Source organism: Cryptomeria japonica, chromosome 5 (assembly GCF_030272615.1).
Source record: "Cryptomeria japonica chromosome 5, Sugi_1.0, whole genome shotgun sequence".
NCBI classification, from domain to species: domain Eukaryota; kingdom Viridiplantae; phylum Streptophyta; class Pinopsida; order Cupressales; family Cupressaceae; genus Cryptomeria; species Cryptomeria japonica.
In genome coordinates, this window is record NC_081409.1 from 411,181,597 (window position 1) to 411,209,587 (window position 27,991).

A 27,991-nucleotide genomic window follows, 5' to 3' on the forward strand; every position below is an offset into this window, starting at 1 on the left:
TGAGCTTGCACACTATGTGAGCCTCATTGTAAAGGATTTTAGGACTTAAAATTCTGGGCAAGAATTTTTGGTTTGTAGCATGTCTTAGGATATAGTGGTTAAGGTCTATAAAAAAACTGTCATAGCAATGTATATTTCAATTGAAACTTATATGAAATCATGCTTCAATATGGTTGTCTCCAATTTGTAATTCAACACTTCTTTTGAATAAAATAATCAAGCATTATTGATTTCTTCACTGCAAACTTCTTGCAATGTGTGTTTTTCATTAATGGGTTCTGCTTAATGAATGGAACAATTGCTTTCATGAAAATGCTAAGGATGTTATTGTTACAGAAGGATTACTAAGTAGAAACACATTTTTTATCTTTCGTTGGTCTCATTATTCCAAGCCAATATTGTCTAACTGACCATTAAAATGTGTTGAGCTGCTATGGGGAGAAGTTTACAATTTTGAAACTTTTTACCCCTAAATAGGCATTGTTCTGATCAAGATATATCTTCCTAAATCCTAGAATCAATTTAGAATGACATATCATAAGCCAATCTTAAGTTATTTCTAATTGTTTTCTTTTCCCATGCTTGATTTTTAATGTTCACTAGGATAATTGATGTTTTCATGTAATATTTTCTAAATTCTTATCATAATATATGGAAAAATGCCTACAAGGTATCATATATTCGTTATATTGGAAATCTTATACTAATACCACAAAGGGGAACCCACCTAGGTTTTGTAGAGCCTGAAGTGCAAAGGAAATTGATCTAATATGTTCCTTATTTGTTTACCAGCCTCTTAATTCCCTTTTAAGTTTGAAATCTGGATAATCCCTAGAGGTAATCATGGAATTGGTTGCAAATACCAACATAATGCACAACTAAGGTATCAGGAGTTAAGCTAATGCAAGATTACATAAAAACCATTAGGATCATATTGGAGAAATCTCACTCTAACTCATGGTGCATAGAGAGAAACCTAAACAATATAGAGAACGCAAAAAGGAAGAGCAAAACATTTTGGTTGAGGCAAGATTGTTGATGGGCCAAGGATGATCCTGCATTACGAATCAAGCTCTAATGCATGACTCCAAGTATAAAAAGAATTTGGGTTCTAATGCATGGTTCCAACCATAAAAAGCATATGAGCAAAGCTACAAGTGCACTAATTAGACCCATTTGTGATGGAATCAATTTTGTAAGATGGAATAGGATGGTTGGCTTGCACTAATGGGATATGCCTCTTCAAAGTTATTAATGGAAATTAACTAAAGTTGTACTACCAAATATGATTGTGCACACTAGTAAACCAAAAAACAAGAAATCATGTCTTTGCAACTTGTTGGATTTGGGAACTTTTCATGTCATTTGTATTCCATAAGCACAAGAAACTTTTTCAATATCATTTAGAATAGGAACATGTTTGTGTGTTGTGGAATATTGACCAATAGATCAAGGAGTTGCACAAGAAACTAACAAAGCCCAAACAAATACCAAAACAAGATTTGCAACAAAAAGAACTTTGATGGATGGTGTAGGATGCTGAAATGGAAGTGCACAATGGAAAACAAAATGACATAGGAAAGGAAGGCAAACACAACAAACAAAAGAATGCATTTGGAAAGTGAAAAATACTTGATCTAATAAAGAAAACAAAGCAAGGTTGAAGAAATGCCACACAAGAACACATATAGGAAGCTCAATATTTAAAAAGGGAAGTGATGTCTCTTGTAAGACACATTGTAAAGAAAAGGAAATCTAGACGGTAAGTGGTGTGGTACAAACACACCATTGTTTGAGGGAAGTGTAGAGATGTCCCACATTGGAGATGGAATGAAAATGCACATGCCCCAAATTCAATGGGGGTTTGTAAAGCTACAAGACTTACCTTGTTTCAGCCTAACCAAACCACTTGTTTGTTTCCTTGCGAGCTAGTTCTGTTATTTAGCAATGTATTCGGACAAATGGAATGTGATCCCAATAAACCTTCACACCATATGAGTTAACAAGTTTAGCTTTTGTGCAAATATAGGTGGAAGGTGCAACCCAAAATCTTGACACATTTCTAAACAAAACGTAGTCCCCCACATGGTTTCAAACCTCACCCAAACATAAGAGGTAGCAGATGTGTCCTATTTAATCAAAATGTCAAATATACACATTCACACCATTGTGCCCTAGTTTCAATAAAGCTTACAGTAAGGCAAGAAAACGTACAACCACCATTGGAGGCACATATGCAAGGTATAAGCTTGGTGAGTTGAATACAATCTTCAATTATTACAATTTTAATGCAAATGACATGGTGTAGAAGGCACGAGAAGCATAGAGCAACCTACAATGATGCCCAATTGAATATAAGCCTACTAAACTACCATGGAATACCCTTGAGAAAATATGTGAGGCTAGTTGTTGATTTCATGTTTACAGGTTTTAAAACCTAATCCCCACAACAACAACAAAAACACAATAGAGTGGTGCACAAATTAGTAATGGGGAAATTAGTGCACATACCACGACTCCAAATTGTAGATGAATAACATATCACCCAAACTTGTAGCAAGGTATCCAAGGTCACTTTCCAAGTGTACAAACATCATATACAAATTGTATTTCCAGGACCAAAGAACAACCAAATCAAGGTATCCAAGGTCACTTTCCAAGTGTACAAACATCATATACAAATTGTATTTCCAGGACCAAAGAACAACCAAATCAAAGCATCTTACCTTGTTTATGGACTATCTAAGTCAACCATGCACAAAAAGTTCTCGGCAATCCTTTGCGAAATAACCTCACCTTCACATGGATCAAAGCACTACCCTTTAATCAAGTATTTGATATGAACAACATCTTGGTTTCTATGAAACATGATCTAGGAGGTGTCAACTTGAGAAGAGTAGCACTATGCCACAATAAAGCATAGAAGAGCTACTAAAGGAGAGACAACAAGAATTCATGAAGTGGTTCTCTCATGGTTAGATAGCAATGTGTTGTCATAACTTGGCACAAAGGTATGTAATATGACAAAGGAAAACAATTAGCAGATGATCTACACAAGGCAACAACAAAAAAGGTGTGTGCATATAGGCCCCTTCCTCACATTATAATTTGCAAGTTGGTCCTTGCATCAACATGTGGACCAGCCACATCCAAGACTTACATAAGAGCCCTTTGTGACAACTTATCTCAAGGCTTTTCTAGATGATAGAATAAGGTGCTCAACTTACCTAGCCCAAGAATATACTTGGAAATGACCAATGATAGAGCACAAACTACAATTTTGGCACTTCACAACAAAAGCAATGTAGAAGCCCTATTGCTATCCTTGCCACAAAGCTTCTACAAACAACTACACAATACTAGAATGGTTACATAAAAGATTGGTGATTACACCACTGAAATGGATGCTAGGAATGAAGAAGCTAAATACTCAAGGCATAGATATAAATAGTATCGAATTATGACTTGCACAAAAGGACATTCGACTTGGCACCCTACAAGGATAAACCATGCAAAAAGATGCACATCTTGCAACCCATGCAGCAAGAAGTACACTCAAGGGGAACATAAACCTTCCTTAGCGAGCTAGAATTACTAATGCTTTGACCACATGGAATCAATCCAAGATCATTTCAATTCCAAAATAAGGATATAAACAACATTAAGGCTTCTTAAGTATCTCCACATATGGACAACTAATCATATCAAAAAGCACAAGGCTCTAACACCACAAATTAATCATTCAATCATCTTCAACAACATTATTACATTTAATGGCTTTATATAACCTAATAACTAACAACTAATTAACAACTAATTGATAACTAACCTCTATTAACTAAAAACTAACATATAATGAATTAACATTAGCATGTTAATTTATTATTTATTACATCATTCTATAACATGCACAACTTAATTTCTAACACCCCCTTTTAGTGTTGACTTAGGGACTTCATTCTAGTGTTGCAATAACAACAATTAGTTTGCCTCAAATCTTCTCCCCTTCACTAGAAAAACTTCTTTGAATATCTATTTCTATTGGTAGTGCATCAAATTACAAAGTGCAACTGAAAAACTAATTACACCCTTATGGCTCCAAAATCCTCATACAAAATGAAACATAAGAGATTAAATTGGCAATAACCATTAAAATAGCTTTGTCTTCCACATCACATTGTGAATTAAATATGTTTATTATTCCCAAACTATTTCTAAGTTTTGTGATCTTGTTAAATAGTTTTCTAGGACATTTTGAATTTTGAATTTCATTGAAAAATGAGAAAGATATCAGATTTTTAGTGAGACTATGTTTAACTGCCATTGAAAATCTGAACAATGTACTAATGATAGAATGTTGCTTAATGAAAACATAATTCCTCCTTTGTACAGCATGACTATATATCAAAGAGCAGTGTAATATATCCATACCAATTTTGAAACAATCAAACCCTCATAACTAAAAGATCAAAAACTTTTTCTCAACCACCTTAACTTCTTGCACTTTTCAACAACACCTGTAATGTCCCCTTCTCAGTGATGTGCATTTAGTGGTCCATTGGCCTATTCCGGAGACCCGTAGGCTATTTGGAAAGGAGAATTAGAGTTTCCAAGTTCTGTGGAGTTCTGCACGAGCTTTTTAGGGTTTGTCGAGAGGGAATTCTTCAGATCTACTTATGGTTCCTTCTAAGTTTTCCATGAACTCCAGGGTGGCATAACATGCATTTGATTCTTTGGTGAAGTGAGAACTTACTATTTTTAGTAAGTTAGGGTTTGGCTGTTTGGATGATGCAGTTCTACTGAGCTTTCCAAGCTCTTTCTCTGGGTGCGAAGATCATGTTTTTCGGAGCAGTATTCCTTGACTTACTATTTTTAGTAAGTGGCTGTGTTGAGCATTTCTATTTTTAGTAGTCTCAGTCAGAGTCCTGATTCAGCACAGTTCCGTGGTCTTCATCGCACAGCTTCATCCTTGATTTTGGTGTTGATCAATATTGGAGTTAATAGTTATTTAATTAAATATTATTTCCTTAGGATAAGGAAATAATATTTAATTATTTTTATTGCTGATTATTTGTATTGTGGGCGACTTGAGGGAAAATATTTATTTGTCATTTATATTGTTATTTTTCTTAAGTCAGTGGCGTCAAAAAGGAAGCATATTTCATGTGCTAACTTCATTTTTTATGTTGAAAGTCTTCACCAAGGAAAAATGTCGAATTACTTGCCTAAGAAGGGGACACCAAACACATGAGGCGAGATGGAGTGAAATGTAATTTGATTTTGGGGGGAATTTCAGTGAAGTTGAATTTGAATTTGGAGAGGGAAGTGTTATAAATAAGAGCCTTGGGCTCTCATTTGGATCATCTTGTGAAATTGCATCGTTATGCTGTCGGTTTGGCGATTGAAATCTGAGCTTCGAAGTGTGGCTTCCTAGCTAAGTCTCAGTTTCGTAGTTGGGAGATAGTACCTAGTTGTGTTTCTTGTATTTCCAATGCTGTTAAAGAGTGTTTTGCAGATTGTGGAGTGTTTTTGTGTGGTTCTGGAATGTTTTCTTGCTGCCGGTCGCAGAGTTGCTGAAACTGAATTTTATTCAAACCTCTTGGCCGAGTGAACCAATCATTCTGGGTATTGGCTCTATCAAATCGTGGTATAGAGGTGATATTGTCTACAAATTTATAGTTGTTGGTTTGGAGAGATGGAATTTTAAGAGCAAATCGTACCACCTAGCTGGGTCGTACCATTCCAGAGGTGCATTGGGATGTGTGCTGCTGTTTTGAGGCAACTAGATTGCAGTTTTTGTGTTCTAGAATCATCGTCCAGGTTATATCTTCCATTTGCATTTGATTTGGTGTGTTTCAGTTTTCGTTTGAGTGAGTTATGATCATTTTGGTGTTGTCGGTTGAGAATAGTTATGTGTGTATTGACTTCAGATTTTCAGTTCAGCAATAGTGGCTTTATTTAAGTTATTTTGATGGTTGTTATTTGCTGTAATCTGTATTGGATATCATCTATAATCTTCTCCTTCTATCTTGTAAGGTTAAGTAGTAGTACTACTAATCATTTCTGGAGCGTTGCTTACCCACTACATAAGTGGAAGAGGTTGGCTCAGCCGCCTTCTTGCTCTGTAATTCAGTTATGAAGTTCTGTCCTCCCACTGAGTAAGTGGTTGAGTGATTTTATGTTTGTAATGATCCTCCCACTACATAAGCAGTCGAGTTGAGCTTTTGTTGTGTTCAATCCTCCCGCTGAAACATTGCGGTTGAGTGATTTGTGTTTGGTGTGTTTTTCTCTTGGCTGGTTTACCGCCAAGTATCTTGTTTACCCACTGGATAAGCGGAAGGGGCTAGCTTGCCGCCCATTATTGTATTCAGTTTTTCAGTTCAATCCCCGGAACACAGTATGCTCTCACCCTCCTAGATTGGGCTCTTGGTGAACAAAAGGTGGAAGGATTCCTTTCAGTTATTTTGGATTATTTCTCTAACCTTAACGGGTTGTTGTGTTTGTTTTGTTAATCTTATTGCAAAAATCAAAAAAAAAATTATTGGGGATATTACAACACCTCTGATTTTTGCATTTTTGAATAATATAAATTTTAAAATTTAATGAGTTTATTATGAAAATGAACAAAGTGAAAAGAAAAACTATGAGAAGAGTGAACAAGATGGACAGCTGAGAGAAACCAAATGCACATGGATGATGAATGCCAACAAATTTGTATGTGGTTAACACTGCGTCTTTGTTAACAAAATGCAAGAATGTCGAACAGACATCAATGGTTGTTGCACATTGTCTACACTGCTTGGTCGTTGCATGCGTCGTTTTGGAGGAAAAACAAGTGGATGGAAGGTAGCCAAAGAGGTCCATCAAACCTGCTCTGATACCGTATTGAAAAAATGAGAAACAAAGAGCACAAGCCTCCAATACCACAAATTCACCCATTCATCTTTGACTCCTTCATTATTACATTCAATTGCTTTATACATCCATACAGCCTACAATTACCCAGCAACTAACTAATAACTAATCTCTCCTTACTAAAAACTAAGATATAAAGCCATTGAACTTTGACTGCATATGAGATGAGGATTGATAATGATAAATCTTCATGGAAAGAGGTGGCATTCAAAGTGTCAAAGAAACAAGAAGATCCTGACTGTAATGATGAATCAGATCCATTTATCATTATGGATATGAACAGGTTGTGTCTAGTGTGGCTTTGCCTACATACCTCTTGTTTCTTCTCCACATCTTCATCCTAGTTTTCCAAGGGCCCTCCAACCTGCCACAGTTGATGTGAAGGTCTCATCTCAACCCCCTTAGAGTAAGTTTGAGCAGGGCCTTATCCCTGAGTTTTGTCACAAGAAGTCAACTCTTGAACTTCTATTTTTGCTTCTATCCTAGTAGTTGAGGAGGTTCAACCTTCTCTGAAGTTGGTCATTGCCCCTCTTCCAGAGATTGGCGATGTGACTCTTGTTCCACAGCCTTCAATTGAGTCACTTGCTTCTTCTTCAGATAAGTGGTTTGTATGTAGATCCATCTCTCTTATTCTTGCACTTGTTTACCAAATCGATATATATATTGGCTCTCTTTATAAAAGATTCATAGTTATCGATCTACATATATGTCTTTCTTTATATAATGTGTATATACATACATGCATGCATAAATACATATTATCTATAGATATATATAACTGAATTCTGTATGTATTCTTCGTAATACATTAACTTACACTTGTTGTTCACTTGTTCTTATCATGAATTTATGAATTTTACATCAAACCTCTAGATCTGATTTTTAACTTCAACTTAATGGTTGTTATATCTGTATGGATACAGCTAAGTAACGACCAACTAACAACTAACTAATAACTCATCTCTCCTAACTAAAATCTAGCATATAATAAATTAGCATTAACATGTTAATTTATTATTTATTAAATTTTTCTCTGTCATGCACTACTTCATTTCTAACAATTAGTGACAATTTCATAGGGATGGGGTTCAAGTTACTTCCCAACATACCAAACACCCCCTTTAGAAAACAATGCTAAAAACCCAAAAATAAGCTAACTCGAGAAGGAATTGCAATTAAAAATCCAGCATAATGTATTTCCTACTAAAGATTTCTTAGTGCTAAAGTTTTCAAGTGTAGACCCTCCTTTGATCAGAGCCCTAACTTCATAGAGTATGGAGGTCACGATTTTTTCACTTGATGCAATCACTTCTCATACAACTACTAGATCTCAAGATCATAAAGAAACACAAAAATTTCCTCGCAAATATGGTTTCTCACTTTCCTCCTTAAAGATGCCCAAAAAATAAGCAGAATTCAATGCCCATAAACACAATCCTAATCCTAAATTAGAAGAGATAAGAAAGCATCCCATTAAGAGAACCCAAAACAAATTGCCTATATAGCCCAATATTAGGCAATGATGAGTCAAGAAGTTATTGTCTTTCATCCTACATTTGCCTCTTGGATGAAAAAGCTCTTGGTCCTTGAGACACCTTCACAAATGATTGTAATAGCCTTCCAATTGATGCTTTTGCTTTTATCCAACTAATTCCAAAAGTCAATGGCTTAAGCAATCCTTCTTCTTGCTTGTCCTTCAATAGAAAAGAGAGCAATGAATTGTTCCAACATCATTCATCGTCCCAACAAACCTCAAACACTTCTAAAAGGCACTTCATAAATAGGGCTGGTCAAACAAATATTACCCACAATTTCCTATGCATAGAAAAAGGCATTCAATTCAGCAAAGTATTATGTATGATTCCCAACACAAACTCTTAAGGTTTTCAATTCCGCAACCCCTACCCACATTATGTTGATAGTAACCATCATTTTGAACTTCCAATGCATTACTTACATAGCACTCAAGTGGACAAGAAGACAAAAAATGCCAAGTATAGTGATGGCTAGATGCCCAATTAACTCTCAAACAAAAATTTGTTGGGCTCTTGAGACTGCCATGATTGCACTAGGTACTGACAAAAGAGAATTTTAAAATTTTTTATTGTGTTAACTTAAATACCATCAATAAGCAAATAAAAACTCACCCTTAACATGCATCAAAAGATAACAATTGTATCATTCCCCAACAAATGAATCCACTTATCATTGCATACACATTAATAAGAGGGAGAACATACCAGCATAGTCTTCCAACAATATATCAATTCTAAGCTAACACAAGAGTTGACATAGTTTACAATATTGAATCATATAGGCATGGTGAAACCTAAATTACTACTACAACTGACAACAGAGATAATTATAATAAAAGGTGTTTAAACTTTAGCCTTTCACCAATTAGGCCAGTGCCTACTCCATTGGGCAACAAAGCCTTAACTTGCAACAAGTATGAGATCATATCTACAAATTAACAAATGGAACATAGATTGTATAAAAGATAAAGAAATCTACAAATGAACATACTTACTTATCCCTTACAAATAAACAAATACACCACATGCTTCAAAAGATGACCATCACAAAAGAGTCTGCAATGCCTTAGAATGCATGTCATACATTGATCAAATCTTGTTACAATCATGCCAACAAATGTGGCAAGTGAGGAACAACAATAAGGTTCAAAGCCCTTCCTAAGTTATTATAGTCCATCATGGAGACATAAATTTGCAAACAAAATGTTACTAGACCACCCTTCCCCTAATCTACAAACATACTTCATCATTTACAAAGTTGGACATTCATCGCTTGATACCCTAGAACCTGCTTGAAACAATTACAATCAAAAATTGGTTCAATGACCAACCCCTTAATACATCTTACAAATATGTATATTTAACATTACATTCAATCTTGATGCCTAGGCAAGAATACAAGAGTTTGTCAATGAATTTGCAGGTTGCCCATGTCAATTGCATCATCTTCAAATGGTTGTGCACTTACAACCATGCTCCTTGTATCAACAACCATATGCCTTTGTGCACAAAGCATGCCTCTAAGGGATCCACAAATACTAAGAGGATATTGAAAGACTTGCCCCCTCTAATCATGTTCATTTGTGACCATTAATGGCATCTTAGGTTGTCCGGAGAGGTAGATAGGGTTTTTTTTTCAAATATTGTAGTTTTAAAAAAATGCATGCCAAAGGGGCAAGAACGATAAATTCTGAAATCCAAAAATGGTATGCTATGATGGAAAGCTCCAAAATCCTCAAATGGAGGAAAATGGAATATGAAGGCATGTGCCCTTTCCACTTCTCACTCAGAATGCTCACTCAACGGAGAGAAGCCCACTCATACGCAAAGATAAAAAACTCATCTTACTTCAGAGAGGAGCATTCCAATACAAAGGCATGTGCACTCTAACTTCATGCCTCCCAAAATCATATGTGGTAATTTCAAATGACTCAATGTTTAAAAGCAGCCTACTTGGCAAGTAATTGCTTATACCTAAGGTTTGAGGTCCACATCATCAAATATGATGTTACATCAACATGTTTTTGCTAAGGTGTCATAAAAGACCCAAAAACAAAGTTAAACAGTAATTATGCATCAAGTCATGTTTTGTTGGATCACACATATGGCAACAAATGATTTGTTGTTTTTTGGACCTAATAAGCACATCTCATTCTGTTATTAGTAATAATGGTCAACATTAACAATCTTGAAGTCACAACTAGTAGTGCTATACTATTAAAAATAAAGATCATATAAATCTACAAATGTTATCTCAGCTATTGGAACACATTCAACTATTACGTCCTCTCCCCAATATGTTCATTTATTATGTTTTGATTTAAACAATTTGTCAAAATGGTGCGCACTTTTTAACTTATTGTCCATTTTTATGTTATGTTTTTAAGTTCTCTTTGGACAACTTATTACTTGATTTTCACTTGAAGTGGGACATCTCTATGAAAAGGAGTGCTCCAATACATTGTTTGTCCATTTTTCATGACTTGAAACAAATAAAGTGTCCATCCCTTGGAGAGAAGTGCTCCAATACACTAAGAGTCCATTTTTCCCATGACTACAAAAAATTTGGCCTCTCTTTTGCATCCGAGCTCCATTATACATTGGAAAGTAAATCTCATTGATCGTGTACTACCATTGATCAAAGCTTGAGAAACATGACATTCATTAAAACGAATAATAAAATTTTGATCAAGACTCATTAAGTAAAAAGACTTGCATTCAGCTAAAAACTAACTCCATACAAAAAAGGGTGCAACATACATCATTGGAAGAAGTGAAGTAAATCATTGATGGTAGAAAGAATAGGTTTAACATTTGCTACAAGCTTGCCTATCTCACAACTAGTTGCAAGCCAAACCCCAACAATATAACTTCTAACTCTAAGTCACAAACTCAATCGACATCAAAATACATCGATTCACCCAAGAAAAAGCATAGTTTCGTCTTTTGTGCATCATTTTTTTCAAGCATTTTATATTTTTTTAGAAGTTGTGCATGTGCCATGAAGATCCATGCAATCTTGAAGGGCCCCACAATATAACTTCTGATTCTAAGTCACAAACTCAATCAACATCAAAATACATTGATTCACTCAAGAAAAAGCATAGTCTCGTCATTTTTGCATCATTTTTTTCAAGCATTTTATATTTTTTTAGAAGTTGAGCATGTGCCATGAAGATTCATACAATCTTGAAGGCCCTAATTTGGGCTTGGTGATAAGACTACAAACCAAGGGCTTTACTCCTCAGCCCCAATAGGGTTCATTGCCCCTAAACCCCATGTAGGTCACTATCTCTCAATCCCATTAGGGGCTCTACTCCAAACCCCTACTTTGGTCTTAAAAGGAAAATTTGTTTAGGGCCCATGTTTTCCATTAAAGAAATTTGTAATATATTAATACAAATAGGTAATTTATAATCCTATAACATTGTTATGTGACTTGCACTCATTTTTTGATCTATAAATGAAGGAAGAACTACTTATAACATTTGTAAATTCATTTTTATGTGTGTTTTTTAATGATTATTTAATTTATTTTACAAATTTGTGTTATTAATGTTAAAAAAGTTTACCAAGTTTTTACCATAAACTTTGTCGAATCCAAATTTTTGACAATGTTTGGGTCTGCCAAGATTTTACCAAGCCCGAGCTTCTGCACTATGGTAGAAAATGTGGATAGAAATTGTGCAAACGTCTGGAAAAGAGTGGATATAATCCAGAAAAATATTATCGTATGGTGAATAGGCATGAGAGAAAAAAGGAAGCACCTTCAATTGTTGATAGCAGTTTATTAGCCATAACTAATGCATGTTTGACTGTTGGTGTTGATGTGGCAGTGGTTGTGCCATGGAGAGCGAGTCATTGATCAAGTCCTTAAAGTTCAGAAATAATATTTTTTTAAACTAAAGTTGCAGCAACGTGTGAAGAAAGCAAAATGCACATCCATATATTACCAAAACAGAAAAAGAAATTAAAGTGTCTGCCAATTGGAGGAGAATCTAGAAGATTTTCTTATCTGCATGGTGCAGAAATGTCTGTCTACTGGTTGGTGAGATGTAAGGGAACGTATTTTTCCTTTGATGAAACATTTTTGTTCATTATTTTATGGCAGCCACCATTTGCTTCTATTTTTTCAATGTCATTACCTTCTAATATTTTCGCTTTGCCAAACACAAAAGAAACAAACCTGTCAATAGCTAGGCCTTAAAAACAAGTTGGACTGTAAGAAAGAAAAAAATAATAATACTACAGATTTATAAGACAATTAAATTTGACACTCTCCTAAACATCACCACTAGTTAGCAATTAACCAAAATGACAATCATTTGAACATCACATTTAAACCAGTCAAAACTGTGTGTGTGTGTATATATATATATATATATATATATATATATATATATATGTATATGTATATGTATATGTATATGTATATGTATGTATATGTGTACATGTACATGTACATATACATACATACATATACATACATACATACATATATATATATATATATATATATACACACACACACATATATATACATATACACATATATATGCATGCATGCATGCATGTGTGTGTGTGTGTGCGTGCGTGCGTGTGCGCATGTGTAAAAATTTAAAGAAATATTCAGAATTATAAAACTAAATACATTTAATAGTATGCTACTTCATCATTGATCAATGCATGATGAATAAAAAACGATAGAAGGGGTGCTTTTAGGGTTTTTAATTGCAAAAGAAGGTCAAAGATGTGTTTTTGTTATGTTTTGGCACTCAACACCTTTGGATAAGCCCAGGTTCGTACCTAGCGAACCCAAAGGTTTGGGTACATACCCAAGGCAAACCCCACACGAACCAAAACCCGGAAGAACCTGGTTCAAGTACGTGGATCAAAACAAGCGAACCTAGTAACTTAGCTATTTTTTTAATAACATTTGTATTAAAATTTGTGTAAACTCGTTAGTTGAAAGGTGTATTAACAGTGCTTGCCAACACACTAGCAAAAATATTTATCGAGGGGGGAAAGCTTTTTCCAATGGAGAAGACCGTTGTTGAGAAATTTGGAGGAGGAGACTTCCATACATGGCAAATCAAGCTGCAATTCCTGATGATCAAAAAAGACCAATGGGGTATTGTAAGTGAAAAATAACACCAAAACTAGTAAATATTGATGAGGCGATAAATAAGTCATCAAAGATCAAGAGGTTGTGGCTATAAGTGGCTTGGGGATATCTAATGCATCCCTAGATCATGTAGATTTCATAAACACCTCCAGGCTAGTCTGGGATGGACTTAATAGTTTGTTTGGTTCTAATAGAACAATAGCAAAACTAACTTTGGAGCAGTGATTGTCTAGGCTAAAGATGGAGGCAGGCAACAGTACGTTGTAGCACAGAAGTTTCATTCTATGCAAAATCAATTAGCTAGTATAAAAGTTGTGTTGAACACAATGTACCACTTAGAGGGGGTGAATCAGTGGTTCCTAAATTCTTTTATTTTTAAACAACCTTGGAATACCGGTTACTACCCTAAGCACTAAACAATCAAACCGGTAAGAGAAATGTGGATATCAAAAAGGCAAACACACAAATGCAACCCACAACACCAGGTGTACGAGGAAAACCCAATATGGGAAAAACTTCGGTGAGAAATATTGTTGGAGTCTACTACTCCAATCCAGCCTCACAATGAAACAATGGATTACAATGATTTAGGGCACCAACCCCTGCACCAAGCTCCAACTCGGTGATGTATAATGAAATACAATTTTGATACAGTTATAGCACCTGGTTGCAAATGAGTTCTGCAACACCTGATCAATAGATTTTTGCCCATTAACAACCTCCTCTTCCTCACTGGTTCTCACACCACCGGTTATCAGATTACTCTCTCTGATCACTCACCAGTTACTCCTAGCCTCTCTTCTATCTCCCTCAGCCTCACACCACACTATGTCACTCTCGGATGCCTTCTTGATCAAACACACCCCACCGGTTAGCTTAGCTATTAGACCTGCAACAATTTACCGGTTACTCTGTCACTACCGGTTAGACCCTCTCACCGGTTCGCCTACTAACTCGCTCTGCAACTTTTTTAGAATAAACTCTAAGGAAGATGATCTTTCTCCTTGCTCAAGCTCTCTTCTCTCTCACTCTTCGCATCAAGCATCAACTGATTTCAGTCTCGAGCTCACATATTTATCTTCTAGGATTCCCACCAAAGCAGCATTCAAACGATGGCGTGTTAGGTTTTGCCTTCACCAACTCGATCCGTATTGGATTTGATTCGATCTGCTTTTCCAAAGAGATGATCTGCATGTCATCGATCAGAACCACCAACGCCTCGCATTCCAATGTGCATTCTCTAAATTTGGAGGTCTGCACCATGCTTTTCTACTTTTCTCTGTCACACGCCATTAATGGCTCGGTTGTTTCCTTCAGCAAACGGGTACGAAGATCAGATCTTCTTGTAGGATAAGTTCAATCGCTTGCCAGCTTGTCTTCCTCGAGCCGCAATCTTTTGGCATCCTCCATGACTTGCGGGTTCTTCATAAAAGTTGATCTACTTGTTGACTGTTACGTCGATGCACACTTCACCGACCTGTGTACTATCACCACCTGACTTCCAGTTGTCATCTTTGTCGACATCCACCTCTGCTTGGTTTTCTATGTCGGTTTGACATTCTTTATTGACCAAGATTGATTACCAGTTCAACTCTCCTTACCGGTATAACCTAACTCCGCCAATGGGCCTTCATTCCTGCATACCTCTTCTCTGTCGGTGGATCAACTTGGCCTTCCATCAAACATGTTGGTCATATTACTCAATCCATTTACCAGCAACATTGATCTTCTCTGAGTATACCGGTTTACATCCTTCAATTCTTCTCTTGCTTGCTTGCTTTGTCTTGCCGGTGGGCCTGCTTTACCGGTAGATGATGCATTTTGTGTGTACCAGTAACTTACCTTCAATCTGCTTACATACATATGGATTGACATCATCATGTCTTACTTCTCCTATACCAGTCACCACTTCTTACTCACCGATGACCATGCCAAACCAGTTGACATCAATGACAACTTAATGCCAATAATGCCAACAGTCTCCCCCTTTGGCATTGATGTCAACTTACCGCAAGACTTCATACTGATAGATTTCTCCCCCTTTGACACAATGACAAAGGGTCAGGGTACTGTATACTCCCCCTTTGATTCATACCTATCTCCCCCTTAGTCAAATCTTCTCTTAGTGATTACAGTCGATACTGAGACATACAACCTTGAACTTTCCCTATGATCACCATGTGGTTCAAGAGTTATAGATGCTAATATGAACTCCCCTGAACCATATAACTCCTTACTAACTTAAGTGCATAAGGCAGGTGACACAACTCCCAACTTGTGTCTTAAGTACTCAAAAGTGCTTACCGACAATGGTTTGGTGAAAATGTCTGCCACTTGTTCTCCTGTAGGGACATAGTCCATCTTTACTTCCTGTCCTTCAACCTTCTCTCTGAGAAAATGATACTTCATGGCTATGTGCTTTGTCCTAGAATGCATCACCGAATTCTTTGATATGTTGATGGCACTTGAATTATCACACCAGATGGGAATAGGATTAGAGATGTCCACTTGTATGTCTTTGAGGGTTTGCTTCATCCAAAGCACCTGAGAGCAGCATGTAGCAGCAACAATGTATTCTACTTCAGCAATTGATAGGGAGACTGAATCTTGCTTCTTGCTATGCCATGAGACCAACCGGTCACCTAGGAAGAATGCACCACCACTTGTGCTCTTCCAGTCATTAATGCAACCTGCGCAATCAGCATCAGTGTATGCTTCCAAGATGAATTCCCCTTGTTTAGGGTACCACAAACCATAATTGAGTGTTCCTTGTAGGTATCTAAAAATTCTGCTTACAGCATTCATATGTGACTGCTTAGGTGCAGTTTGAAATCTAGCCACCATGCACATTGCTTGCACTATATCCGGTCTAGAAGCAGTAAGATACAATAAGTTGCCTATCATGGATCTATACAATGTCTGATCCACCACTGGTGATTCATCATTCTTGCTTAATTTGCTTCCAGTCAACATGGGGGTATTCACCGGTTTGCAATCCTCCATTTGAAATTTCTTCAACATATCCTTTGCATACTTGATTTGTGAGATAAAGATTCCCTTATCTTGCTGTGATATCTGCAAACCATGGAAGTATGTCAATTCTCCAAGCATTGACATCTCAAATTTTGACTGCATCTGATCAGCAAATTCTTTGCAAAGGGTGTCCTTGTTGCCTCCAGAAATAATGTCATCTACATACACAACCACAATGATCATGTGGTTTTCATCTTTCTTGATGTATAAATTGTTGTTAGCACTCCCCTTCTTGAATCCTTGCTACTTCAGGTACTGATCTAGCCTTGAATACCACACTCTAGGAGCTTGCTTTAAACCATACAGGGCTTTCTTCAACCGGCACACAAAAGTTTCATCATCATGTAACAAAAACCCTTCCAGTTGCTCCATGTACACTTTTTCCAAATTTCCATTGAGGAAGGTAGATTTTACATCCATTTGATATACTTTATAACCCTTGGAGGCAAAAAAGGCTAGAAACATTCTAATTGCTTCTAATCTAGCTACCGGTGCAAATGTTTCTTCAAAATCAATGCCCTCTACTTGAGAGTAACCTTTGCACACAAGTCTAGCTTTATGCCTAACAATTTTACCTTCTTCATTCATCTTATTCCGGTAGACCCATTTGGTGCCAATGATGTTCTTGTCTTCCGGTCTAGGGACTAATTCCCAAGTCTTGTTCTTCTCAATCTACTGCAACACTTCTTCCATGGCATCCATCCATTTCTAGCTTTTGTTGGCCTCATTGAAGGTTTTAGGTTCTACTTCAGTCATGAGGCAGAAGTTGACTTGTTCATCATTTCGGGCAAGTCTTCTCCTAGCTTGCACACCATCACTCTTATTACCTAAAATCTGCTCTTCCGGGTGGTTCATCTACACATACTGGTTAGGAGCCCTTTTGGATGCTTCTTCCGGTTAATTTTTTGATTGAGCTTCCTCACCTTCATCACCGGAATCATCATACTGGTTTACCTGTGATTGTCTTCCTTTGTGCATATCCTCATCAACTCTTACATGCACACTTTCAATGACTCTTCTTAGTCTTTTGTTGTAGCATTTATAGGCCTTGTTGTTAGATGAGTAACCAAGGAAAATTCCTTCATCACTCCTGGAATCAAAACTACCTAAACCATCCATATCTCTCTTGATAAAACACTTGCTTCCAAATACCTTAAAGTGTTTGACTGATGGTTTTCGATCATACCACAACTCATAAGGTGTCATTATGTTGTTTGTTCTTAGTTGAACCCAGTTCAAGGTATATGCAACAGTATGAACTACTTCCTTCCAATATATGTTCGGCAAGTAGGCCTCATTTAACATGGTTCTGGCCATCTCCTTGACTGTCGTGTTCTTTCTTTCTACCACACCCATTTTGTTGTGGTGTCCTAGGGGCTAAGTATTGTCTTCTAATTACATGTCTTTCACAGTAATCTTCAAAATAATTTGATGTGAACTCTCCACCTCGGTCTTATCTTAGACATTTCAGCTTGCACCCACTTTCCTTCTCCACCATCTTCCTAAACATCTTGAATCTGTCAAATGCTTGTGATTTATCTTGTAGGAAAGTGACCCATGTCAATCTTGAATAGTCATCAATGAAGAACATAAAATATCTTTCACCAGCAAGAGCTCTTGTCCTAATTGGACCACACAGATCTGTATGTACAATTTCAAGTGGTCTTGAGGTGTTGTGTTCTTTTGTTCTGAAGCTCACCTTAGTCTGCTTCCCTTTCACACATTCATCACAAATGTGCTTATTGGTTTGATGATGGGTGGAATATTCCTTACACACCCCTTTTTGCTTACTGCAACTAGGTTATCCAAATTTATGTGGCCTAATCTTCTGTGCCACAACCAGCTTTCATCAACTTGTCCCAACATACATTGGGATTCAAAACATTCTTTCAGATTATATACATTACCATCTGTCCTCTTTCTTTTGGCTACAATCTGACAGGTACTCTCTTTCTTTATCTGGCAGGTGGTAGAATCAAAGGTGAATTTATAACCTTTGTCGCACATCTGACTCACACTCAACAAGTTGTGCTTTAGGCCTTCCACATAATACACATCATGTGCTTTTAGTTTTCCATCAATGTTTAGAGTACCTTTTCCCTTTATTTTGATGGATGAGTTGTCTCTGAATCTCACTGAACCACCATTCCAATCTTCAAGCTTGATAAATTTCTTTTTATCACCGGTCATGTGGTTGGAACATCCATTGTCTACAACCCATAGATTTTTCCTTTCAGCATGTAGGGCAGTCTGCACTATCAGACTTGATTCTGCCTTGTCCTTTTTTGGTTTCCTTCTTCTTGTCAGCTGCAATTTTGTGCTCCGATTTAACTACCGGTTCTTGATCAGGATCTGTCCTCTTATGCTTGATTTTCCTATTCTTACATAACTTTGCTATACGTCCAAACTCTTGACAGTTATAGCATTTCACATTTTCATTGGAGAATGAATCTTTGAAACTATTGTAGGACACCGGTTTGCTCTTCCTACATTCAAAACTCCTATGACCAAATCCATTGCACTGATAACAGACGACATTCATATCCCAGAGTGCATTAAATGGATTTCTACTTTCATAACTCATAGTGGGCTTATTGGTTAATCTACAGTCAACTATCCTATGTCCAAATTTTTTACACCGGTAACAATAACCATGAAAGTTTGGAACATACCAGTTAGGTTGCCTTGGTCCTGCAAACGACTGACTCACCGAGGGTCTTCCTTTCATGTTGCTGACTCTAGTGAATCCTTCATGATCAACTCTTGCATTTCTCCTTGGATCTGTATGTCGGTACATAGAGTGTGGCCTCCGGTTCATTGATTGTGTATACCGATTTGTGTGGCAGTTTCTAACGGAATCTACATATGTCTTCTTACCAATATCCTTGCTTATTGTGAATGTCTTCTTCTCTTCACCTTCACTTGAAGAAGTGAACTGTATCTCCTTACCGGATGTGTCTCTGTTGTTTGAACTTTGTCCTTCTTCAAATCCTAAGCCACCGGTATCTTTAGATGGCTTCTGTTTGCTCAACATTTTGTCTAAGGCTTCGGTGTTGCCTTCATAGTTGCTTCTCACTTTCATTTCTTCCTTACTTTTTTCAAGCTCCTTTCTGAGATTCACTATTTCTGCTTCCAAATCTTGATGCACCTTTTCCTTCTTCATCAGATTAGAGGATGTCACTTCACATAACCTCTTGGCTTCTTCTAACTGGAGTGTCAAGTCAGATATAACTTGATTGGACTCGTCCAGGGATTGCTTCAAGAGACCTTGTTCATCTACTGCAGCAAGCTTGAACTTCTTGAGTTCTCTTCTTGTTTTACTCAGCTCCTCAAGAGCACTTATGAGCTCACCTTCTAGATCTACTTCGGCCTCAATGTCTTCTTCTTCTTCATCTTCACCAACCGGTTCATCAAGTGCCATAAAGAGATTAACTTCTCTTTCATTCTCATGGTAGTCATCTTCTGATGCACTTTCTTCGTCTGTGGCATCATCCTCAATAGTATATAGGTTGTTCTGCTTCCGGTAGCCTCTTCTTCCTTGCCGATAGACATTTCTTTCTGTCTTTACTAGCAGATCTACTAAAACTTCTTTGCTCATCTCCACCGGTTTCATTATAAGGACATTTTGCAGCAAAGTGTCCAACTTTACCACAGTTAAAACATTTGAGTGGTAACTTTCCTTTATACTTGCCGGATCCTCTCTTGAGCTTTCTGACAAAATTTGCTACCTTTGCATCCGAGTCTTCACTGGATCCTTTATGAGCAGCCTCTTCCTTGCCCTTTTTGGTGGAGTTGAATGTTGCCTCTTTCCTTGAGGATGCTTCACCAGTTGTTCTCATTTCATACGCTATTAGTGAGCCAAATAGCTCTTCCATTGTGAAGATCTTCAGATCCTTGGCTTCCTCTATGGCAGAAACCTTAGTATCATACTTAGGTGTGAGAGATCTAAGTACCTTCATGACAAGAATCTCATCTACAATTTCTTCTCCAAGTCCTCTGATGGTGTTCACAGTTTCATCTATTCTGTGAAGGTAGTCTGCAATCTTTTCTTCATCCTTCATCTTGATGCCTTCAAGTTGACCCCTTAGTGCTTGCAGCTTGGCCTCTTTGACTTTTGCATCTCCTTCAAATAACCTCTGCATTTTATCCCAAGTCTCCTTGGCGGATGCACAGTGCATGACCTTGACAAACTCATTATCAAACAGCCCGCTTAACATAGCATGTTTAGCCTTTGCATTATTCTCATACTCCTTCTTGGCATCTGGATCAGTGGGAGGAGCACTAGGGACAGTATACCCATCTTGACAGACATCCACACATCAAAACCAAGGGAGGAAATATAGGTCTCCATTCTTTTGCTCCAAAAGGCATAGTTAGATCCATCAAACATGGGGGCTTTTGAGGAGGCATACTCATTTCTTGCCATTGTGTTCTAAGACTAGAATCTACCCAAGCTTTAATCAACTGAGAACCTAGGCTCTAATACCAATTGTTGAACACAATGTACCACTGAGAGGGGGGTGAATCAATGGTTCTTAAATTCTTTTCTTTTTAAACAACCTTGGAATACCAGTTACTACCCTAAGCACTAAACAATCAAACCAGTAAGACAAATGTGGATATCAAAAGAGGCAAACACACAAATGCAACCCACAACACCAAATGTACGAGGAAAACCCAATATGGGAAAAACCTCGGTGAGAAATGTTGTTGGAGTCTACTGCTCCAATCCAGCCCCACAATGAAACAATAGATTACAATGATTTAGGGCACCCACCCCTGCACCAAGCTCCAACTCGGTGATGTATAATGAAATACAATTTTGATACAGTTATAGCACCTGGTTGCAAATGAGTTTTGCAACACCTGATCAATAGATTTATGCCCGTTAACAACCTCCTCTTCTTCACTGGTTCTCACACCACCGGTTATCAGATTACTCTCTTTGATCACTCACCGGTTACTCCTAGCCTCTCTTCTATCTCCCTCAGCCTCACACCACACTATGTCACTCTCGGATGCCTTCTTGATCAAATACCCCTCACCGGTTAGCTTAACTATTAGACCTGCAACAATTTACCGGTTACTCTGTCACTACCAATTAGACCCTCTCACCGGTTCGCCTGCTAACTCACTCTACAACTTTCTTAGAATAAACTCTAAGGAAGATGATCTTTCTCCTTGCTCAAGCTCTCTTCTCTCTCACTCTTCGCATCAAGCATCAACTAATTTCAGTCTCGAGCTCACATATTTATCTTCTAGGGTTCCCGCCAAAGCAACATTCAAACAATGTCGTGTTAGGTTTTGCCTTCACCAACTCAATCTGTATTGGATTTGATCTGATCTGCTTTTCCAGAGAGATGATATGCATGCCATCGATCAGCACCACCAACGCCTCGCATTCCAATGTGCGTTTTCTAAATTTGGAGGTCTGCACCATGCTTTTATGCTTTTCTCTGTCACACGCCATTAATGGCTCGGTTGTTTCCTTCAGCAAACAGGTACGAAGATCAGATCTTCTTGCAGGATAAGTTCAATCGCTTGCCAGCTTGTCTTCCTTGAGCCGCAATCTTCTGGCATCCTCCATGACTTGTAGGTTCTTCATAAAAGTCGACCTGCTTGCTACTGTTACGTTGATGCACACTTCGCCGACCTGTGTACTATCACCACCTGGCTTCCAACTGTCATCTTTGTCGACATCCACCTCTGCTTGGTTTGCTATGTCGGTTTGACATTCTTTGTTGACCAAGATTGACTACCGGTTCAACTCTCCTTACCGGTATAACCTAAATCCACCAGTGGGCCTTCATTCGTGCATACCTCTTCTCTATCCGTGGATCAACTTGGCCTTCCATCAAACATGTTGGTCCTATTACTCAATCCATTTACTGGCATCATTGATCTTCTCTGAGTATACCAGTTTACATCCTTCAGTTCTTCTCTTGCTTGCTTGCTTTGTCTTGCCAGTGGCCCTGCTTTACCGGTAGATGATGCATTCCATGTTTACCAGTAACTTACCTTCAATTTGCTTACAAACATAAGGATTGACATCATCATGTCTTACTTTTCCTATACCAGTCACCACTTCTTACTCACTGGTGACCATGCCAAACCAATTGACATCAATGACAACTTAATGCCAATAATGCCAACAAGCTGAAGTAGAAGATGATGATGCTGAAAAAAATTTGTTTTATGGCATGCCTGCTTGCTACTCCTATTTTGTGTTTACACTAAGCAAGATTGATCCAACAAGCTTTAAACACACAATCTCTTCCTTGACTAACGACGAAAATATTTGAGCCATGAGAAATGGCCGGTTTAAAGAAAAAACTGTGATTGTTGTGGAAAACATGCCCAATGTCTCTTCCAAATCTAATTAGAATCTCTGATCTTCAAATGCAAAGCAAACATCAAAAAAAGTATGTAAATTTGTACTGCAAGCAACAAGGACATGTGATAATGGATTGTATTCAAAGAGCAAGAGAACTAATTGACAGCAAACTGAAGAAAGACAAAGGTTGTGGCTTTGTTCTGCGCAATGAAGCAAGAGAACTAATTGACAGCAAACTGAAGAAAGACAAAGGTTGTGGCTTTGTAGTGCAAAATGAAGCAAGAGAACTAATTGACAGCAAACTGAAGAAAGACAAAGGTTGTGGCTTTGTTGTGCAAAATGAACCAAGAGAACTGATTGACAGCAAACTGAAGAAAGACAAAGGTTGTGGCTTTGTTGTGCACAATGAAGACCCTCTAATTATTAGAACCCTCTTCCAAATCTAATTAGAACCTCTCATCTTCAAATGCAAAGCAAACATCAAAAAATAGGCATGTAATTTCATACTGCAAGCAACAAGGACGTGCAATAATAAATTGTATTCAAAGAGCAAGAGAACTAATTGACAGAAAACTGAAGAAAGACAACGTTGTGGCTTTATTGTGCACAATGAAGAGCCTCCCCACAAGGACTGTGGTGAGGATTTAGTTTACTGAGTTTTAATGTATGTGTTCTCGTGAATTAAGTTCACAAGTTGTTTTTTAGTGAGATTCAGCTGATTGAAGAGTACATATGTTGTTAAAGGGTGGCCACGCATCCCGTGGAAGAGATGGCATGATCTACTTCTACTACTGTGTTGCAAATTGAAAAGTGTGTCCCTGTTTGCACAAGATTAAATGTATAGACTATTGGTTGTGTCCTAGTTCAAGCTCATTTGATGTATCTCAATAAATGATGAGTTTATCTTCGTTTGGTGATAGTTTGTAGGTGTAGTGTAGTCTTCCCCACTACTATGTATAAGTATGATGAATTGCATCTTTGTCCCCAATCATATAAAAAGTGCATCCTCTCCTTCAAACTATGTTGTAATATGGGGAAGAATGTTAGGAAATGTAAAGATTATACCATAGATTACGTGGTGCATAAAAGCTTTTGGGAGCTCAATATTACATAAGTTAAATAATGGTACTATTTAAACCTATTCTAAGTTAATTTATTATTGAGTTGTTGAGTGATTGTTGTAACAATCACATAGAATAAGTGTTATTGGAGAGATAAGTGGAGATGATAAGAAGCGCATCCTAATTTATAGGACCTCATGTGTATAGAAACTCTTCTAAACTATGAATAATATACTCTGATTATCAGTGGCTACAAGTTGTCTAAAATCAATTCCAAGAGTCGTCAAGCTTTGACAAAGATAGGACTTTCAACAACACCAATAAAAAGCAAACTGGCAAATGAATCCCTGTTAATGGTGTTAACATAGATGAGCTCTATGTATACTCTCGGTGTTGGTATTTGCTGTTGCAAACATTTAGCTGTTTTTGGCTAATCTTTTGCTGCCAATCGGCCTATTGTACAGGTTTTAAGGACCTCTTCAAAACCTATTTTACCTCTCATCAAAAGCATAGATGAGCTCAACATATACTCTTATCCCCGGATCCTAGCATCCTCACTTCTTATACAAAAAGAATGAGACCATTCTTTAATGATATGCAAAACCACATTCCTGACAGCATTTATGAACTCCTCAGCTTTATTGGATCACAAATCAATCCTATGCTCCACATTCAATTCAGAAAAATCAAAACTTTAGATTTGACACAAGTAGCAAAAAAATCTATCAACTTCAAAATTTGAGCTAAAAAAGTGTACTTAACATGAGGAGTACTTGATGTATTGAAGACAAAGTGTAGGAATAGGAAATGCCCAGTAACTTACGAGTTAGAAGAAAACATCTGGTACAGAAAGATCAGGACCGGGAATGAAACAACAGTCAATTACAATGCAGCTAAACACATCAGATCCAAATAGAAATGCAACTATATATACAAAAAATGCACAAGTCCAACTTATTGCAAAACCCAAACCATTACTCTGAGATCCAGACTCGGAAGATTCTAAAAGTTTGAGGGCCCCAATGGCAACTTTCAAAAGGATAAATAAACACTTGAGAAAAGCCAAAGAAAACTCTTACAGCTGCATTATTCCAGAAGCAAAATGCAACATGCAAGAACAATAGATGAAAGAGAAACTAATTGATATTTACTCTAGTCAATGTTTACTTAGTAAGAAAATGATGAAACCCAACTAGTGGAGCAAACAAAGAGAACAAGAATAGCGATTGTAGAACATGAGAACTTGATACGTAACAGCGTTGTGTCAGCCTCAAAGGCAACTGTTCTGAGGTAACAAGCACATTACACAATCAACAAAACGGTGAAACCACCAGGCACCCTTAATTTGCATTGGCAATTTCACTCAGAGGCCAAACTCAGTTTATATTTGATGTATTTCATCAACTATCCTAGAGGAGAAATGGGTACTGCACTACTAATGGACAACAGTTAACAAGTGCACATACCAAAACTCAGCCATCTCGCTCGTAGGTATCTGCTCGTACAGGGTCTCATAAAAAATCCTCAGTGGGTCCCTCTGTAGATTACAAAAGTGACAATATTACACATTCCCCAGCTGTGAATCCCAACATCAGTAAATAAAATAGATAAAGAGATGTTACTTATCAAGAAAGCCCACCCAATTTAGTATCAATGGCATTGGAGAAGCAATGCAGCAAGAGAATATAGCAATGCCATACCTCCGGTGGGGGATCACGCTTTTGTCCGGGCAAGTCATAGAGCTTCCTCTGTTTTTTTTCACTCTTGTCATCACTGGTGTGGCCCTTCTCAGGTGATTGCGCCTCTTTCTTCACCTTGGAGTTCACAGAACCAGATTTGGACTTATCTTTGATTTCCTTGGGTGACTGCGCCTCTTTCTTCACCTTGGTGTTCACAGAACCAGACTTTGAATTATCTTTGATTTCCTTGGGTGACTGCGCCTCTTTCTTCACCTTGGTGTTCACTGAACCAGATTTTGAGATATCTTTGATTTCCTTGGGTGACTGCGCCTCTTTCTTCACTTTGAGGGGTTTTAGAAGATCCGAGTCTGCAGGGATAAGAAGTGCCTCTACCTTTGTATTCATCATCTTGGTTTTCACCTTCACCTTGCCCTTCCCATCGGCCATTGCTCTCTACTTATCTCTCAACAAATGAAAAGCTCCACAGCGAACACACATAACATCAGTTATTAAGCTTTAGCCCATATTTTGTTTTATAGGCGAGCATTCATCCCGCGCAGTTTGAACCCAAGCAATTTCCCTCCACGGCTATCAAAACCCCATTAGTTTCTCCTTCAAATCTTCACTGCTACCTAAGTGGTTAGGGATTTATTTTTTACACAAGTAGTTAAATTGCTTATAATTCATCATTATTTATGTTAAATATTAAACTTCAGAGTTCAATTATACTTTATAATGGCCAAAATTTATGCAAGCAATTCTTGCTTAGAATAAGGTGTTTATTTGGGAAAAGAAATTAAATAAATGATGTTTTTCGATGTTTGGTGTATTAAATTGAAGGCTGTAGTTTTAACAAAAGTTTAATTACATGATATTATTTTATTTTTATTTTTATTTTTATTTTGTTTAAGTGGTGATACAAAATCGATTTTATATTTTTTCTTAAATAAAATACATTTGTTCATAGTACTATTGTAATCTATTGCACCCAAATTTTATTAATTTATGATTATTCAATTGCTTTTTTACCAATTATATCAATGAATTTTTTCTTTAGATGTAAATTTTAGATCATTAAAATTAGTATGTTCTTTCCAAATTATTTTGAATTTGTATGTAAATCTTTAAATCTTTTACATCTTTATTTTAGTTTTCTTCATGCAATTTGAAATTTCATAAATTTGATATATGTTACTACCATGACAAATACATTTTGTCTTTATTATTGAAACTATAGAACTAATTATAATACTAATTCAATGTTCATTATAATACTAATTGAATGTCAATTTAAAAAATGGATTCTCTAGTATTCAATAAGATTACACATATTTACATATAGATATTATAGTTAAGGTTAAATGAACTAACTTAAAAAAATAATTTAAATCAAGTAAAGTTACATAATCTATAATAATATTTCCTCCTAATAGTAATTCTCATTGAACCCAAACCTTACACTAAAACAAATTGAACTATAACCCTTAAACAATACAAAATTTAATCCTAACTTCAAACATAATTTAAAACTAAGTCAAGTTAAATGCTAACCCTTAATGTAATTTAAGACTAAACCAAACTAGACACTAAAACTAAAAGTAAATTTTAACCTTAACCCTAACCCATAACAAAGTTTAACACTAACACTAAGCCAAATTTAACCACAATCGTAAACTAGACAAAATTGAAAGCTAACTTTAAACGTAATTGAACACTAACCCTTAACCTAAGTTAAGGCTAAACAAAACTATTAAACACTAACACAACACCAAACTAAATATTAATCCTAGCCCATAACCAAAGTTAACCCTAACCCAAAACAAAATTAACCCATAACTAGATTTAACAATAACCCTAACCCTATACAAAATTAATCCCAACGTTAAATATTATTAAACACTAAACCAAATTTTACACATCTCTAAATATAATTAAACAGTAAACTTAATTCAATTGTAACCATTATTAAAAAAGGATTAATGTGTTAATACCAAGCCTAACTCTAATTTTATATGAAATCCTATCCATAACAATAAACCAAATTAACTGTAACTATAAATGAAATTGAACACTAGATCTAATACCAAATCAAATTGAACCATAACCAAAATTGCAACTTTAACCCTAACCATAGTTGAATTCTAATCCTAATTACTTAATAGTGTTATTTAAACTCTAACCCTTAATCTTGAATGAAATTTTTATTAGGGTTCAATTTGGTTTAGTTTAATTTAATTTATCAAGATTTGTTTTAGTGTTCAATTTGATTTATTAAAAGTGTTATTTAAACTCTAGCCCTTAATCTTGAA

The 27,991-nt window shown here is 36.7% G+C and overlaps 1 protein-coding gene across 1 annotated transcript in view; it reads right to left on the reverse strand.

Moving 5' to 3' along the window:
- The window catches only part of LOC131076474 (uncharacterized), a 38,138-nt gene extending 11,814 nt beyond the window's left edge, over positions 1 to 26,324 (reverse strand). Inside the window, exons 1-2 of the mRNA XM_058013680.2 lie at positions 25,704 to 26,324; positions 25,470 to 25,540 (exon numbers count right to left, since the gene is read on the reverse strand). Coding sequence (XP_057869663.1) covers positions 25,470 to 25,540; positions 25,704 to 26,129 — 497 coding nt within the window. The 5' untranslated portion in view covers positions 26,130 to 26,324. The remainder of the gene's footprint in view (positions 1 to 25,469; positions 25,541 to 25,703) is intronic.
- Positions 26,325 to 27,991: the final 1,667 nt, after the last annotated feature.